Source organism: Sminthopsis crassicaudata, chromosome 2, assembly GCF_048593235.1.
Source record: "Sminthopsis crassicaudata isolate SCR6 chromosome 2, ASM4859323v1, whole genome shotgun sequence".
In the NCBI taxonomy this organism is placed as follows: Eukaryota; Metazoa; Chordata; class Mammalia; order Dasyuromorphia; family Dasyuridae; genus Sminthopsis; species Sminthopsis crassicaudata.
The window spans coordinates 440094021-440112165 of NC_133618.1; the positions used below are offsets into that span (position 1 = coordinate 440094021).

At 37.2% G+C, this 18145-nt stretch overlaps 2 protein-coding genes across 5 annotated transcripts in view; both read right to left on the reverse strand.

The window, feature by feature from the left end:
• Window positions 1–17922, reverse strand: part of CPNE1 (copine 1) — a 32327-nt gene extending 14405 nt beyond the window's left edge. The window contains exons 1-3 of one of the 4 annotated variants that reach the window (XM_074292515.1): window positions 17696–17847; window positions 11811–11895; window positions 8814–8956 (exon numbers count right to left, since the gene is read on the reverse strand). The gene's annotated coding sequence lies outside the window, so the exon portion shown is untranslated. Of the gene's footprint in view, window positions 1–8813; window positions 8957–11810; window positions 11896–17695 lie in introns of those variants that run through there. The other 3 variants (XM_074292516.1, XM_074292513.1, XM_074292517.1) reach the window with 3 other exon arrangements.
• On the reverse strand, window positions 4086–8934 carry RBM12 (RNA binding motif protein 12). Its single transcript, XM_074292512.1, has one exon. It carries the CDS (start codon window positions 8932–8934, stop codon window positions 6295–6297), a length of 2640 nt encoding a protein of 879 aa, XP_074148613.1. The 3' UTR covers window positions 4086–6294.
• Window positions 17923–18145: the final 223 nt, after the last annotated feature.

The following is an 18145-nucleotide window of genomic DNA, read 5'->3' on the forward strand; positions in this document are numbered from 1 at the left end:
AATAGCACCAAGGAATCATGACGTGACATCAGAGCAGCAGAATGTCATGAATTGTGCTCACTTCTTACCATCACCTTAGATTCCTCCTCTCCTCCTTCCCAAAAGGTTGTTTCCTACCCTATATTATGCTCTCATTTCTTTCTCACCCTACTCTAAAATTTCAACAGTAATTAAGATGGGATAAAGGAAAAACTATTTTGCCATCTACATCCAGAAAAAGAACTGCAACTGAATGTAAATCAACACATGCTATATTTACTTCTTTTTAAATCTCTCTGGTGGTTTTTCTCTTTTGCTGATTTTTTTCCCTCAACATAATTCATAAAGTAGTGTGTTTAAAAAAAAAAAAGAAAAAGAAAACCTATTTTGCATGTTTCTAACAATAAAAAGGTTAAGTTTTTCTTTTCTAACATGGAATGGTACTAGTTGTCCCACTCATGATCAGATTTAGAGATGGAAAAGAATTCAGACATCAATCCAATCCCATCATCACTTTATGGCCAAGGAAACTGAGACAAAAGTGACTTGCAAAGTAATAACCTGAGTTAATGGTGAAATCAGGACTAGATCCCACTCCCAGTGCCTGGGTCTTTCCATTATGCAAACTCTCCTTGGATATTTTCCCTTCATTGCCTTGAGTCTTTCAGCCGAAGTTTTGTTTTCCAGGAGTAATTGTTGCTCTATCCCCCTCAAAAAGAGGACTGTAGTTTCTGTATTTGCAAAAGCTTCAAAATTTTCTAATGTAAGGGTTCCACTTTCCTTAGTTTTTCCTGTTCTCTGGGACTAAAATGCCTATATGGAGATCTCTTTTGATCCTTTCCAGATACCACAGAATAGACCCAAACCCAGGAAGATATCTTGTGTTAAATGTTGTTTCTGGGCTTTTGGAGAAAAGCTACATTCCAAGCCTTTCTATGAGGCTCCCTTGTAAAGCAACATCCAAGGGGCTGGTATAAACACAATAAGTACATATTAAATAATTAAAATTTACCTGAGCAGTCACCAATCACCAGAAGATCAACTTATTCATATTGTAGTACAGGAGACTGGTCCATAACAGCATCAGAATAAGAAGTGTAAATTTACTAACCAGTGTACTTCAATTAGATCTTTACACTAAACTGTTCTCTCCCACACTTCATTCTTTCATGTCATCTTTTATTGATGAAAATAAAATAGCCAAAAAGTGCAGGTTCTACTACATACTACAAGTTCTTCTTCTTCTTCTTCTTCTTTTTTTTTTTTTTTAAAGGAAAAGGAAGAGAGAATCCTAACATTAGCTGATGATTTGTTGGGAATGAGAGATCTATAAGAAAGAATATTGCATCAAGAGCTATAAAAATAACGTGACAAAAGCTCGCTAAGGGACTGATATCATGCACAAGTGAAGTCCAGTTGCCTTCTGAATAGCCTTAGGTTATATAGTTAGTTTGCTTCCTAAAAAGAAATGTCCTTTTAGGATGGCGATTCTATTTTGACGAAAATCTATGGAAGCAGGATTTACTGGTAATTTCATATTCTCAATCATAATTCAAGAATTTAAAATCACTCAGTTGGACACTTCATTACATGTATGTATGTATATATATATATATATATATATATATATATATATATATATATATATATATATATATATATATATATATATATATATATATATATATATATATATATAAATACACATACACATATATAGATCCATTACTTGAAACATATACCCATTTCACACAGGTTCAAAAAGAACCAAGTATTCAGAAAAGGGGAAAAAGGGTCAAACTACTTTGCAATTAAAGAAAAATTCACTAAGACAATTGTACTCCCACATAATCATATTTTGGATCTGATTGCAAGAAATAACCCAATACAAATATTTTCTGTAATTACTGTTGAAAAAATACAATTGTGTGCTGTTTAAAAAAGCTTTCCATTTGCTAATACATCATCAAAGTTATAGGAAGCTGAGAATGGTAAAGACAAGAAAGCCCAATTTTTCCCAGAACTTTTGCCTTGCTTCCAAGTTTGAGAAAATATACTTTTTAACTTTCTTCCAAAAACAAAAAAACAAAACAAAACAAAAAAACCAGCTTACTGCCAGGAAATATTCCCAAAACCACCCACCAAAACAACACACATGCTGAAATATTCAGCTTCAGAGATATGTGAGTGAAGGTGTGTTCATGAGTTTCCCTTTGAGTTTTCTTTTACTTTCCTCTACAATGGTCAAAACACTTTTGCATTTATCAGCCAATTCCTTCACCTTCCAGGACTCCTTCCATGGAAAAAGAAGCTAGCTTAGCCTCTTATTTCTTTCTTCCCTAACCCTCCCAATTTTGACATTTAGCAGTAGAAATACTACCAGATTCTACAATGAAAAGTGCAAAAGCCATGATGTTCTTTGTAATGGTATTTAACATGTAATCCTGTTTCTTCCCTGCAGTCCAGATATCCTCTTCTTTCCTTACTTCATCATAAGCAGAAATAGATAAAACAACAAATATCTGCCCCAGAGATCATTCTGCCTTCAACTCTCCAACCTCCATCCGTGGCATTGTCAGGACACTTCAAAAAAAATACCTGGTAGTAATGTTTAAGAACAAATGTGTCATATTTCCCCATAACAATGTTATTTTTTGAAGCTCAATAAAGAACTCTTGTCCAGTTGAAGCATTAAAAGCATCAGCCTGTTTTTATTTTGTGACAATTTTATTGAACAGTATTTAAGACTTCATCTTTATAAACAAAGCTCTGCTGAGCAGTACTGAGGCAGCACCTGCAAATAATGCTGTGGCCATATCAAGAAGAAGCCATTTTATCAAGCATTTGATTTCTTACCAGTTTAAATTCTTGTAGACCAACCAACATGACAGCTTAAATGTAGGAGAATTTTTCAAGGATTGGAAATAGCTTAGAGCAGGAAAGCGGCTACTGTTGGAATGTTTTTCAAAAGAATCTCATAACCAATTTCATTTAGGAAAGCTACCCCCTTTAAGGATAACATCCTACTCCACTGGAGTCAATTTTAGGGTGTTTTTTTCACTCCTTAACCAAGCACTTCTCTAATATCAATTAGTAGTGCTGGGATCCAATTAAAGAATGGAAGAAATCAGCTAGGGATTAGATGCATCCCTAGTTTGAAATATAAAACTCCACAGGATAGGCTGGTATTTCTCAACACATGAATTTGAAGTCTTTTTTTTTTTTAAATACAGACCTATATTTTCATGCAATGGGCTAAGTAAAGAATGGCACTACTACCTTGAATTTTCTCTGAATCTTGAAGAAAAAGTCTGCAAGTGGAATTTTTATTATAGATGTCCTGACAACTGGAAAAAAAAAAAGCTATCAACTATGTTTTACTTAATACTGTGTTATACTGAAAAAGAAAGGAAAAGGTCACCTAATGATTGTATGTACAACTACAATGTGTATACAAAACAAAAATCCAAGTTTTGCATGTGAGCAAAATGTTTCCCTAAGAATTCTGTAAAATTTATAGATTGGCGTATAAATACATTTTAAACAAATGTCACTAATCCCTTGAAAGCAAAAGGAAATAAACGCACCAACTAATTGACCAGATGCAGAAAAAAGTCAAACCTAATAAGATTCTCTTCAATTCACTAAATACAACACTAAAATAAAAGTTACACAGAAATTTGAAAATTATCATGATAGTGTTTACAAATGCACACAGCTTTGAGAAAAGCTTTACAAAGCCTTCATACTATACAAAACTTATGACAAAAATCAAAGGAAATAATGTAAATCCATTTCCAACACAAACCTACTTCATTAGAAAATCCAAAGGAAAAGGTGTATGAACAGTTTCACAGAACACATTTTAGAGACGTTTTACTGAAACTCCAATGCCCAAAACAAGATAAACAAAATACTTAGCAGTTAGCACTATTATTAATTAAAAAAAAAAAATCTTAGATACACAAAAATCAAATTCCAGAGTGCAGGCATTTAATTACATTTCACAACAAGAAAAATAATGTTGTGATTCAACCAAACTTTATAGAGATTTCTCCAGTTTCCACTATTTATTTAATTTCATGAATAATGAAACCAGGTTTTCCTTTTTAGTATTTTTAATCTGAAGTGTAGAAACAAGTCAAAATAACCAAGTAGCTACAATAAGGTGTAAAACATTTAATCAAATAAATGTTAAGAACACAGAACCAAAATAAATTTGAAAAAATAAGCATAAAGACTCGTTTTTCATCTCCTATTCAAATAACCTATATTTCTGGTATTGAAAATAGTCAACGTTCCATCAGAAGGGGATTTGCTGTTGAAATAAGACTCCAAAAAAAGTTTGTTGACGTTTTATACTTCGTTTTCAGAATGAAATACAATCACTTAACAGAGGTTTAAATTGAACAGTATATACAACCATCATATTGCTTTTTAAGTTGAGGAGGCAACACTAATGATCGATCAGTCAAAGCAAATTTGTACTTGTGTGAATTACCAGAAGATCCACAAAGCAGTCACCTCTTGATTGGAATACAAGTCTGTACAACCCCCTTCCCTGAACAAAAAATCCTGTGCTGTCAAATCTGCTAAGAATGTAGTGTTGAACAGGCTTTCAAAACTCTTAATGGTCACATGAATAAAACTGTTGCCACTTGTATCTAAATCACACCACACTTTATTTCAGTGCTACCACTGACATGCAACACCAAAAAGGCACTATTTTGTGTGGAAAACAATTCTTTTCAAGGCTGCTGTTTAAGCACACTGATTTGCAAGGAATGTTGGGGACTTTTCAAATCAAGACATAAGTGCCCTGTAAGAGACAAAAAAAATTTTGTTTCTCATGATCTCTCCAACCTCCTATTTTCCATTAAGGCTATCATTCTATATAGTAATATAACACCTCTGCCAGGGTTCTTAAATAAGTTGTGAAAGAAGGCAGGCAGGGGCAATGGTGACTAAAATGCTCCCAAACATTTCAGTGGCTAGGACTCTTGTTAGCTGAGCTCCATTTAGTTTTTGGTTTTCTTGTTTGTTTTTGCCTCTGAGTGCCCTAGCTCCCAAAGAAGGCAAGGAACCCTAAAAGATCCTGTTCCCCTCTGGCAGCTGTAGTTTGTCTGTTTGAAGACACACTAATTGTTAGATTCCTGATCAAACAATTGCAAAAATAAAAGCTTCTAAAATAGAATTCAAGCAAAAACTACTACTTGTCAATCTACGGGACCAGCTTATCAAGCAATTCTTCTAATGAATTACTGCCGACATTGATTGACTTAATTTTGACTCTATATAATGCTTATTCTTTTTTAAAAGGACCCCTCCATCTAGTCCCTTAACTTCTCTTATGGGTCAAAATTTCTCATAAGTGAGTCAGAAGGAACATATCAGCACCAATATTTCTCAGCAAGAACTTCAAAACAAATCAAGCATCTTAAACATTGATTATAATGTATTTTTGTTTTGGTTTTTTTTTTCCTGGTTGCTGATGATATATCAAAGAAAATGGACAATTTTAAACTGACTAAACTGAGATTTGGTGGGCAACCAAAATTGTTCTAGGGGGCCGGGACACTTATTTCTGTGGCAAAAGTCTTATTCCACACAATTATAATTGTGACAATGGGAATTTGTATTCAAGGTTAACATAAAACTCAGTTTGGATTTTTATAAAACAGTTCTGCTCATTACATAGGAGTCAATTAGGCAAATAAAGCAGCAACTTCTAAAACACACAACTGTCTATACATCAAGAACCTTTGAGAAGCAATAAAGGTACATACAATGAATCTGTATACACAGAGATTTTATTCAGTTGCAAAAGAAAATTAGGACTTTAGACAAAGCTTTGACCCTATAACAAAGCAAATCTGTCCAGCTTTGAACCAAAAAAAAAAAAAAATCTAAATAGCCAACTTCTATTTTACAATGGCTTGCAATAGCACCCATCAAGAGCTTTGCTGACTTAATCTTAATACATTTCTATTTTCTTCATCCCAAATGGTATAAAACCAATCTAGACTCCTTGATAAGCATTATATGGTCATTTGAGTTTTAACAAATGGTTTCTCTAAAAGTGAGCCAAAATTAATTTTCTGTTCTCCCATTACAGCTCTACTGGAACATACAGCAACATTTATCCTTGCAGCAATTCTGTAAACAGTCAACCAGTGCTCTCATTCTTACTGAAACCAATCTATTTGCAATTTAAACAAATCCACAGGTTCTAACCTGGAAATACTAGGAAAACAATCTTGATGCATTAATCACAGCACTATGAAGATCTATCCTACAAACAGTTTACATGAACAGCTACCCTAATACAAGTTTGACTTTTCTTGAACCTATAGGTCTGTCATTTAGATCAACAACAGCTGCCATGGCTTCATCACGAGACTCAAATGCAACCATTGCTTCACCTGTGGGCATGCCTTTTTCATTATATTTTAAACACACCGAGCCTGGGATCACTTGATAGCCATAAAAGAAATCTAAAATTTCATCAACAGAAACAGTGAAGGGCATATTTTGAACTTTAATAACTGTTGGGCCTGGTTTTCCAGAAGTTGTTCCAAATCCAGGGGGTCCCCCAATATGGAGTGCTCCAGGCCCTGGACCAAAGTTTGGTGGCCCACTCAAATGTCCAGCAGCACTACCAAGACCCGGTGGACCACCTCCAAAACTTGGGGGGCCACTCAAGGTACCAGGTCCATTTCCAAAATTCTGAGGAGCCCCTCCAAAAGCTGAAGGTCCGCTTAAATTATTGGGACCACTTCCAAAACCCTGAACATCAATACCTAAACCAGGCAAACCACTATTTCCAACAGAGGGTATTCCAGGTCGGGCATCTCCAAAGGCCCCTCCTAATCCTGGTGGTGGAAGTGGTGGGCCAAAGGCATTTGACCCACTAAAGTTACTGGGAAAATTAAATGGAGGGCCATTGTTTGCTTCTTTTGAGCCTACAGTCAGGAAAGCATGCTCATCACCTCCAGCATTTGGCATTCCTGGCACTGTGGCATTACCTGGCAATGGAATTTTTAACCCTTTTTTCACTTGAGATGGAGGATTTTTTTCAATTTCCCTCATGTCCTCTAAGGTAATTACATGCAACAAAGCTTCTCTCCCATTAAGTTTTTTACGGTGTAAGCGTTCAGCTTTATGTGCATCATCTTCAGTTTTAAACTGAACCAATGCTTGTCCTAACCCTTGCCCAGTGTTATCAACAAGAATATGTACAGCATTTTCATCCACTGGAATTTCCTCTAAGAATTGTAGAATATCCATCTTGGTAATGTTGAATGGAATATTTGATATATGTGCACATAATTTTGGTGAACTATCTCCCTCAGTATTTAAAATAATCTCTCTCTGATCATAACTGAAGTTCTGTAGCCTCTTCCGAATCATATCTATCTTTTCTAACATTCCCTTTTTAGTTATTGGGTGAACCTGAATAAAGCGATTCCCCATGTATTGCTTATGACGACACAAAGCTGCCTTGTAATCAGACTCGCTCCTGAATTCTACAAAACCTTCTCCTGTTGCTTTCCCATTGGGTCCATAAGCAATATAAATACTATCTTCCACAATATCTAGCTTTTTAAAGAAATCAATAACATGTTTGTTTTCTGCTTCAAAGGGTAGACCTTTCAAATACACACAAAAACCAGGCTCATGTGGAGATCTCGATCTTGACCTTTTCTGCCCACTAGGCGACTTTGACCTGACGAGTGTCTGAGGAGGGGGGTGTGTCTGTCCAGAAGGTCCCATGCTTTGCTTGAAAGTGATATGGCCTCCAGCAGCTACCCACTGTCTTTCTGTGGCCGGGCTGACTTCAACATAGCGTTGAATCATCAGCATTCTGTTTCTTTTCAGTGCTTCAAATGTATCTTGAGGGGAGAAAAACTTAACTAATCCATTCCCATTATTTCGGCCTACATGATCTTTCAACAAATGCACTGCATCTACACGAAGCCCATGGAAAAAGTCTTTGACATCAGTTTCCATTGCAGAAAAGGGCATCCCATGGACACTGACATACAGATCATCAGGGTTGATGGGAAGTGGCTTCAGACTACTTTGAGAGTTCATTTGAATAGGATTAACAGGATTCAAAGGACCCAAAAACATTGGGTTCAGGTTACTGTTCAGATTCAGTGCTGCTCCAGATCCATTCATCCCAGTAGGTATAGGTGCCACTGGTGGTGGATTCAAAGGAGGCATTCCTGACAGAGGTGGCATAGGGCTCATGGGTGGCACTGGAGGAACAGGAGGTATTGGGGGTACGGGAGGCACAGGAGGCAGTGTAGGTACAGGAGGAGGAACAGGTATCGGAGGAATAGATGGCATTGGAGGCAAGGAGGGCATTGCTGGTATTGGAGGAATTGGGGGAGGTGGGACTGTGCTCATGGAGGACGCTGTGCTAGGTAAAGTTGAACTAAATGTTGGGCTCCCAAAGGAAGCCCCAATATTTGGAGGGGCTGTTCCTATATTGGCTGTGGAAAATGTAGGGATGTTTTTGTTGCTTTCATGCACAGATGTGGCTGCAGTAACCACACTGGGAGAAGGATTATTAAAATTGGGAACTGTGGTGGGTAAATTTACCCTGCCACTCATGCCTGAACTAGGAGGTGGGCCTGACCGGCTAGCATTTGCTGGTGGCATATCTAAGTTGGCAGTTTCAAAACGTCTACGACTGAGTTCAATCATATTTTGCATTTCAGTTTTACTACTCAACAATAGTGTTACTTTTGACCCTTTAATAGTACCACCTGTGCGCATCATACCAAGCCTTGCATCTTCATCAGTGGCAAAAACGATGAAAGCCTCACCCAGTTCACCCCCTACAATATGCACGCCCCCATCAGGAATGGTCAATCCAGAGAAGAAGTGGCGAATGTCCATGGTCCCCGCCACAATTGGGAGACCTTGCAAACGGATGACCACAGCCATGCTGCGCTGAAATAACACACACCTGCAGATGAAAAAAGGCAACGGCTATGTCAGACTACTGTTTGTCATACCATTTATTTAGCTAGTAGAATCACCATCTACCATAATAGGCACTCAAGCATCTCCTCAAACTAACACAATTAAGTGTTAATATAGGTTTTTTTTTTAAGCTTTCTAGAAAGGGAAAGCTAAATAATTAACAATTAAAACCACCACAATATCAACTTCCAAAATACATTGTAGAAACAGATTAAAAGTTCAGTCCAAAGACCCAAAACTATCAGAACAAAAACAATAAGAGACAGCAATTTTATCATACAGACTACCAGTTATTTAGTGACATTTAAGGAAACATATAATTCACTTTGGGAATGACCCTTTAACAACCATGGGAGTCACCTTTAAATAATACACCACAGAAAATACAGATTACTGCCGCCCTCCCTACAAACCTGGCAACTTCTTGGGACTATTAAAAACATTTTACATAACTGCAATTCCTGAACTCTAAATGTAACAGAACCGAGGAACTATATAGTACTGATTACAAATGGTTCTTAACAATATGAATTATTCAGACAAATTTTAAGTGAGAACTAGTTTTAAGTTAGTTCTCTGCCCAATCTGTTCAGAACTATAGTCAATAAAACTATCTTACTCAATGTTAAAATAAATTAAAGAACCCCAAAGAGATGACAAGAGATGTATTTACTCCCAGCACTTCTGATTGCTGCAGGTATTCAACAACTAAAACATTTTCCAGGAGAACCCTGCTACAATGCTAGTCACTGTAAAACGATTTTGATTAAACCACGGGTCCAATCACCCATCCCAATCCCCTCCACAAAAAAATAATTCTCAATATTCTGGGTTCTTGGGGGAGAGGGGGGGTATATTTTACTTGACAGGGATCTGTTTCTACCATGTCCTCTCAGTATGACTCTTGAACGAAAGAAAAAAGGAGGATCTGAATAAGCTATTATTGGGATAGCATGATTATGGAGAGCCTATAGAGCTCAGACGTTGCTTTACATGGTAGCAGGGCTCTACTGTACTTTTTTTTTTTAAACTAAAAGTTAACAAAGCCAGAAAGGGGAAAGTTACTTCTCCCCATATAAGAATTTTACATTCCAATTTCCAAACTTTGAAAACACTGGTTTTAAAACACTAATTCTGGAGGTAGCAATTTGCAAAGTGATAAATATATATTTTTATGCCTGTGATAGGATATTATAATTTGCAATTAACTTTCATAGAGTCAATACTAACTTTATTCTAAAGACTAGAAATATAAAATGTTTGAAGCTTAATAATGCAGTTCACTTTAGTACAGAAGGATAATTCAAATATAATATGCCTCTTAAATTAGCTGTGTGACCCCAGGCCAAGTCACTTAACCTCTCTGGGTTCTTTTCCTTACTGGGCTAGATGCTTTATAAAAATTCCATAATTCTATCAACAGTACTCTTTATAATCAAATTTCCTGAATACTGACTATATATAACAAGATACCATACAAGCTTCTTTCATTATTATGATTTATACTACAGTATAAAAGGGAAACAGTACTGTTTTGGTTTCATATTTTGTAGACCCTGAACAAAAATAATAATAATAATAATAAAACAACCTAAATTTATTTGAATAATGATGGGAAGGGCTTTTTGTATCAGCTCCAAAATGTTAACTTTAACTTCAGAGGATAGTTATTATTTTAAAAAACTCTTATTTTAGATATGAGGTCTACATATTTTAACTTGAATGAGTCATAATGGAACCTTTAAAAAAATTGATGTGCTTAATTGACCTAAAGGTGCATGCTGAATCCCTATACATTACTGGACTTCATTTAAAGACAAATAACCAATATAGGACACAGTATGAATAACTCAAGTATCAAAAAAAACCAAGTGAAATAAGTTAGCTTGATGGGGTATATAAAAATATCCTATTGTGGTCCCAAAACACGACACACAAACTAAACAAGGCCTTAGTGCCATACAAAGTAAATACTGTACAAGCCTTTTCCTGCTAAAGATGGGAATCTAGTCAAAATTTGTACAAAGCAAAAATATGCTGATGAACATATGCCATTGGAGATTTCTCTGCAAAAATCTTTGTGCTGAAATAGATTGTTTCTGAAGGACTGGGATTACAACCAGAAAAATTCTGGAAGTTTAGAGAACACAATTTCCCCACTAAGTCTTCAAAACAAGAAAAAACAATCATCTTTTAGGTTTGGGATGGGGGAAGAGAGAGCCAGAGCTCTGCCACTTAGTGTAAACTTCAATAAACTCTCTAACTTCTCCCAAACTGTAGTTCCCTCATATCCAAAAAGGATTTGGGCTTTAAAATACATGAAAGCAAGGGATTCTTTTTAAAAAAACTGTTATCATGAACCTTTAGCAATCTAGTGAAACCAAAGGATTCCTTCCTGGAATAAATGTTTTTATATACATAAAAGAAAATACATAAAATTACAAAGGAAACCAATTATATTGCAAAGTACTCATCAAAACATTGAAAAGCAGGTTCACGGCTCTTCATCTAAAGAATCTGCAATTATACCAGTTTCAAAAGCAACTACATTTCAATGGATCTAGAATACTACTGGGAGGGATGGGGGGGAGAAACCTATTTATTCTACAACATTTGGGAATGTAACATTTAGCCACATAGGACCGAAGGAGTGCAAAACTGATCCCAAAGTAATCTACACCAGCAGTACAAGGCACCTAGACATCCCTCCCCCACCCCCCAAGAGAGAAAGAAGCTTAAGACACACCAATTTGTATTTTGCACAAAATCTTATGGTTATTTAAACTACCTTGTTTTAACTTAAAGATAAACAAACCTTCAATTCAAAAATCTCTTACCTGAAAAAACAACAGATGTATTTTCTTAACAAGTAGCAGAGGCCAAGTCAATCCTGTGGGCAACCAATTAAAACCAACTTTTAGACTGCAATAAAGAATAAATGGAGGCAAAAATCAATGTAGGAAACACACAAAATAGTATTTGCAGTTCACAATGAACTGTCTATTAAGAAGGCTCAAGTTTGAAACCACCACTGGGCACTTGAACTAGAAAGCATCCAAAAGATGAACTGTGCCAAAACCCACACACACTTACTACTTAATAGTGCTTTCAAGTTTTGGTGTCTGTATCCAGTAAAAATGATATTTATATATATATATTTGCCCTAAAAAAAGTGAATCAGAACTACAACATTTATTTTGCTTAGTTTCACACTTGACATTTGCTTTTCTGATTGAAGGATTTTGGGGTAAGGTAGTGTAAAGAATATGATTCCTTTTGTCCATAAACAATCCAGTACATCCAAACCATGAAATAGTTCAATTGCTTAGACCAGTCCAATTTCTGCAGTTTTTACCACTAAATTCTAGATAAAAATCTGATACTAAAACTGAATAACATCACTTTGGCAAGCAAATTATGCCAACTCCATGGAATTTTAGGAAATTAGTATAACCACTCTTCCAACAGTTGCCTTCATACATACAAGACCTCAGCCAACACCATAAGCATTAAAGTCAATAAAGATTTCAGTTCTGAGAATTTATAACAGCAAAAAAAAAAAGAAAAAAGAAAAGAAAAGAAAAGAAAAAAGAATTGTACTGACATTTAAAGTTCTAAGGAAACTGAGTTTTCCTAAAACATCTTAATCTGTTATCAAAGTACCTACAAGAAACTTCAGAATACTCCCCAAAACATTCATAAGTGAAGCATCTTTCATTCACATTTCCTTAAAAATCAGTGTTAAGACGATATTCAAGTAATCTACAGTAAGTGATTAAGACACAGTCAATAGTCCTATTGGAAGAACGGTAAACCATGTGATAACGCGCCTTACTAGAATTATGCTCATTTTTAAACCTAAAATCATTCAAAACCAAAAGCCAGTAAAGCTAACAATTGTTAATATTGATGTACAATAAAAGTTATTTAGAATATTTCAAAAGCTAATTACACTCTAATCCAAGAATAAATATTCTACCACCATCATTCCAAACAATCCCAAGACACAAACTAAAATAACTCACCACTTATACAAATAAATTATCAATTAATGAAAATATTATGAAGTAGTACAAAAAATTACTTAACTCAGAAAATACACAAAATGATTGAGAAAGATACATAGGTATGTTATTTAAAATGCAATAAGAATATGGATTAATTCTATAGTGTGCTAATTGACTTTTTCTGATAGTCATTACACAGCAAATTAAACTTAAAAAGCTTAATGAATTTTAAAAGCCATATTTACTAAGCTGTCCCAGCAAATACAGAGAGTAAAGAAAGAACTGGATAGAATAGCACTTCTTAAATGTAGGCAATGTTTAATGAGAATAGGTCTACATTATATCAAATTTTCTTCTAATAATTTCTAATTTGGCTTCACTGTCCACTCACTGATAAGAATTATTAGCAGCTGTGATTAAATGAATAATCATTCAAAATTATTTCTTAAAAATATGAAAGATTGGGTCTATAATTATCAATTTTCATTATAGCTAAAATTGTGTTTTTTCTAGTATATAAAATTGGTTGAAATGACAAATAGTGTCAAATAGGTACCATGCAGATGAGTATAACTTCAACACCATTTATTAATATCATATGGTAATTTTGCAAGTTGCTAAATCCATTAACATATTTATTGACATTCTTGTCAAAAATTCTGTTAGAGAAAAAGTAACAGAATAAAAGGGTTAGTTCTTGGCCCAAAATATTAAATAATAGCTAAAATCAAATCAAATATGCCATAGCTGATGGAGTAGCAAGTGATAAGGTCAAAGGATGGAGATCAACTTTGGGGAAAGATTTCTAGAACAAACCTATGTTTCCAGGTCTTAAAAAGGCCTCTAATATCTCTTAGAAACTAATAAGCCAGGCAAGCAGGGATGGTCCCTTCAGGCCATTCCATCCTCCCCAAAGAGTTAAATCAAATTTACTCTTAGGTTAAAACAAACAACTCCATCTTTTCCTCCACCCTGATCCCATCCCTCTTTTCCCACCAGGCTAATAATGATGCCTGTTTAGAAAACAGAAGATTTGAGTTTGGGTATCATCATTTTGCAAATAATTCAAAATTTGACAAGTCACTTAACATCTCTGGGTCTAAGTCTGGTTATGGGGTTTGACACTAAGGAAGGATCTCTTTCAGGGCAAGAATTCTAAAAGTCTAATAAAACTTTTCATTAAAAAGATAAACTTAAAATACAAATGTAACTCAAGTAAAATGTTATATATTTGAAATATACTCGGATTAATCAGTCAAACCATAACCTAATAAAAGTGATGTGACATAAGACCAGAAAAGAGTACTTGGAAGGGACACTAGAAGACACACAAAATTACAAACAGCAGAGACCACAACTTTGTCTAGGTTGTCTCTGGTGATCTACTAGAGTTGCCAGACAAAAAACTATCGACTTTACATATTCCAGCATTTCTGCTTCTGCTTTTAATTGTGAACCACTTCAGTTATAGAGAGGTTCATCACCAATTGGCTAAAGTATGTGGGTAGGTATAAAGAATTCCCACACCAAGGAAATCACAATGAAAGAATGAAGCATCTTTGCAACAAAAGATTTCTATCATATTCTCAAAGGACAAGGAAAGCCAACTCATTTGCTTGGTATCCTTTATAAATCCCAATAGCCAGATACAGTCAGGCCTCTAAAAAAGAGAAACTCAGACTGGTGAAATTCTAAAGTATTATTTCATTTTTTAGAGGAAGCAGTGTATAAAACTAGATAAAAAAAGAATTAATTTCCAAATACAAATTACCTTAAAGAATTAAAGTAAAAGGGAAAACAAATCTGACAATGGATTTCAAATAATATTAAAACAAAAATTAATTAAAAATGCTTATGACCTGCCAATTCATAAACTTGAATTATGTTACAACTTGTTCTACCCTTTTGCTTCAACTACAATCTAATCAACATCTATTTCAGTTTTAAGACACCACTGTACTTTAATAAAACTTTTAAAAATAAATTGTACGTTCTTGTAGAATTTTAAAAGCACAAAAAAGACTTATCTTCACAATCACAAGCAGAAGACTATATTGAGGTATATGGTTTGCAAAGTCCTTTACTTAACCTGACAATTCCATCCCCTCTCTAATACAAAAAGGCACAAAAGCAAAATTGAATTACTTTCAGCACTACAATTTCCATCCACCCAAACTAATAGGCATCACAACTAAAAGCCACCTCATTAGATCTAAAAAACAAAACAGTAAAACAAACTCCAAGAAGTGAGCCATAGAGAGAGACAAGGAGAATGAGCCAAGTGCTATAACCAGCAAATATAAGTGAACTTTTTTTATAATTACACGAAGATTTCAAAACAATTATAATTTCATTAACTGCTCTTATTTTGTCCCCCTTAATGGATCACATTTTATGCTGGGATTTTAATAATTTCCAACATTAACAGGAACTTTTCACTTTTTTCCATTAGCAACAGGTCAGTTGTCAAAAGCAGCATTTCTAAATGCTTATACCAACTACACAAAAAGCACTATATACTATCTTTTGTTTTTAATTCTCAAAGTCTTAAAAATTAAGTTTGAGACTAAAAAAAAAAAATAGTAAAAAAAAAAAAATCCAGCTCATATGTATTTCGAAAACACTTTAAATTCTCTGGTAGACCCATTCACTGTCACTGCTGGTTTTAACCTTGATGAATTCATATGTTGTGAATTGAATAAAAGTAAAGATTTGATAAAACCACGAAAAACTTAAGTGATTATTGTTTTCCTCCATAAAACTTAACGTTCTTTAACCACTGATACTTACCTTCTCCCTACATAAATATCCCTTAAAGAATTCAACTAAATTGGATCATGCAGTAACACCCTGTCAAAAGCAAAGTGAACAGACTGGCACACTAACTCTTATTCAGAAGCCTGAAACTCAACCCATTCCCCAATGCATAAAAGTCAAAAAGCTTCAAAAACTCTTGCCTGTGAGAAGGTACTCTAAATTCTCTACATTTGGGAATAAAAACATCAGGCTTAATTTAATATGCCAGAGAAAACTGGTTCCCTGCTCTCAGAATATTCCAATTAAAGCTTTGGAAATTTTTCTGCAGTTTTACTTTTACCGATAAAAAAAGTGTTAGCAAAACCTAAACATCACAACAAATGTTGCATTTAAAACACGTTGACATTAAAGCACTCTAAAATTAAACTGCATCACATAGGTAAAAAAAAAAACAACCTACATTTCTTACCAAACACAAAAGTATTTCATTTTCTGAAAATATTAAGTTATAATTACAATCCAAATATGTAAATCACCTATAACACAACTTTTACACTCACTATTTAGCATTCTCAGAAAGTATTTTGCCAAAAATAAAAACACCTAGTCATGATTGCTTTCTGAGTCCGAAATTCCCCCTTCTTTCAGAACTACCGTAATGAAGGGCCAGCACAAACCAGAGCATACTATGTTTCCACAGATCTAGATTTCTTTAAATTGTAAGAAAAAATTGAGATAAAAAGCATTTTGAAATATATTAAGATCCTTAACTACTCAGTAAATTCAAACTATTCGTTATGAATTTTTTTTTACAAAGTTAACTTTTCAAACCATTTACTAATAGCAAGGCAGAACTCTGAAACCAAAGCAAAAGCAGAAACCAAGGGAAATGCTCCATCTGATAATTTCCCATCAGATATCAGTGCAATGAGACAAGACCTTCAATAGAGACATTGTGACTAAGAAAAAATGGACCCTGAACTGTTCCTGAAAGTACAGGCCAATCTATAACCAAGTGTTTACAGTCCCACACAGAGGGGACTCCCTATACTGCCCTTCATAGCAAACCCCCGTTTGTTTGGTGTTGCACAGTCTAACAGAGTCCTCTTACTGCACACACCACCACCCAACGGATAATTCGGTATCACCACCACACGACAGCCTAGAATCTAATACTCAGTGCACAGGTGTTCGTACCTCGACAGACATACTCCACTGAATGTCATCCTTATCCCACTAAGCAATCCTTACTCTTGCTCTCCCCCCTACAAGTCAAGGCAGCCTCACAGACACAAAAAGCTCTAGGCCCTCACGGGTTAAGACTACAGAACTGGACCCTCCCTGGCTCCAAGGCATCTCCCACCCATTCCCCTGACTTCCAGGCGGCAGCACTCGCCTGGTGAGCGGCTGCTCAGACCCCTCTCGTGCCCCGCGCCCCGCCCTCCCCCCCCCCCCGCCCGCCCGCCCGCCCGCCCGCCTCAATGCATCTAGGCGCCTGAACAAGTCCTCCCTCCAAACTCCCGCAGCGGCTCCGGCCACAGGGGGCGTCCTGCTACAACCCCCGCCCCGAGGGGGAGATCCTCGTGGCCACCCCAGCGCAGGTCCTGCGGCCGGGCGCGGCCTCGCCAAAGCTGTTTCTTTCCCTCCCCGGATCCGGCCCAAAGGGGCGGCCTTCCTCCCGACTCCCTCCCCCGAGGCTCCGGCCGCGGCGGGCGTCGTCCCTGCGGGGCCCTCTCCTCAGCTCCGCGGCAGTATCCCGGCCCGGGCCCCGGCTCCATCGCGGGGGCGCGGGCAGGGGCGGGGGCGGACCGACTACTGGGCCCTTTGTGTGGGGGGCTGAGGCGGACTCCGCGGCCTCCGAAGGCCCCGCCCCGAGCCCCGCCGAGCCCCGGTCGCGGTGGGGCGGCCCGAGCCCCGCACAGCCCCGCCCGCCCGCGCCGGGGCTGCGGGAGTCTTACCGGGGAGAGCTGCGCGGTGCCCGAGCCCAGACCCGAGCTACCCCCCGCGCCAGTGTCTCCGCCCCGCGGCCGACAGCCCCAGCCCGAGCGGGGTCCCCGGATCCCGCAGCAGCCGCCGCTGCTGCCGCCGCCGCCGCCACCGCCGCCGCTTCAATCGCCGTCGCCCCCGCCGCCACTAACGCTGCTACACAAAATGGCCGCCGCCGCGCTGCGCTGCTCCGCGCTCCAGTTAGGGGGCGGGGCGACGTCCTGAGGGGTGGGGCCGCAGGCTAGCTGGAGCAGGCGCACTGAAGGCCTGACTGGGATGCTCTCCATCCTCTAGGCGCCTTTAGGAGAAGGGGAGAGAGAAGAGCTGAAAGATCTTGGAACGGTCCAACAAGCACCATTGAGAACTGATAGAAACATCCATCCATTCATTCAGTAAATATTTATTAAGTACCTACTATGTGC

What these genes read in the sequence shown, in the direction of transcription:
- RBM12 (XM_074292512.1), bottom strand. Translation starts at nt 8,934, where the DNA reads ATGGCTGTGGTCATCCGTTTGCAAGGTCTCCCAATTGTGGCGGGGACC.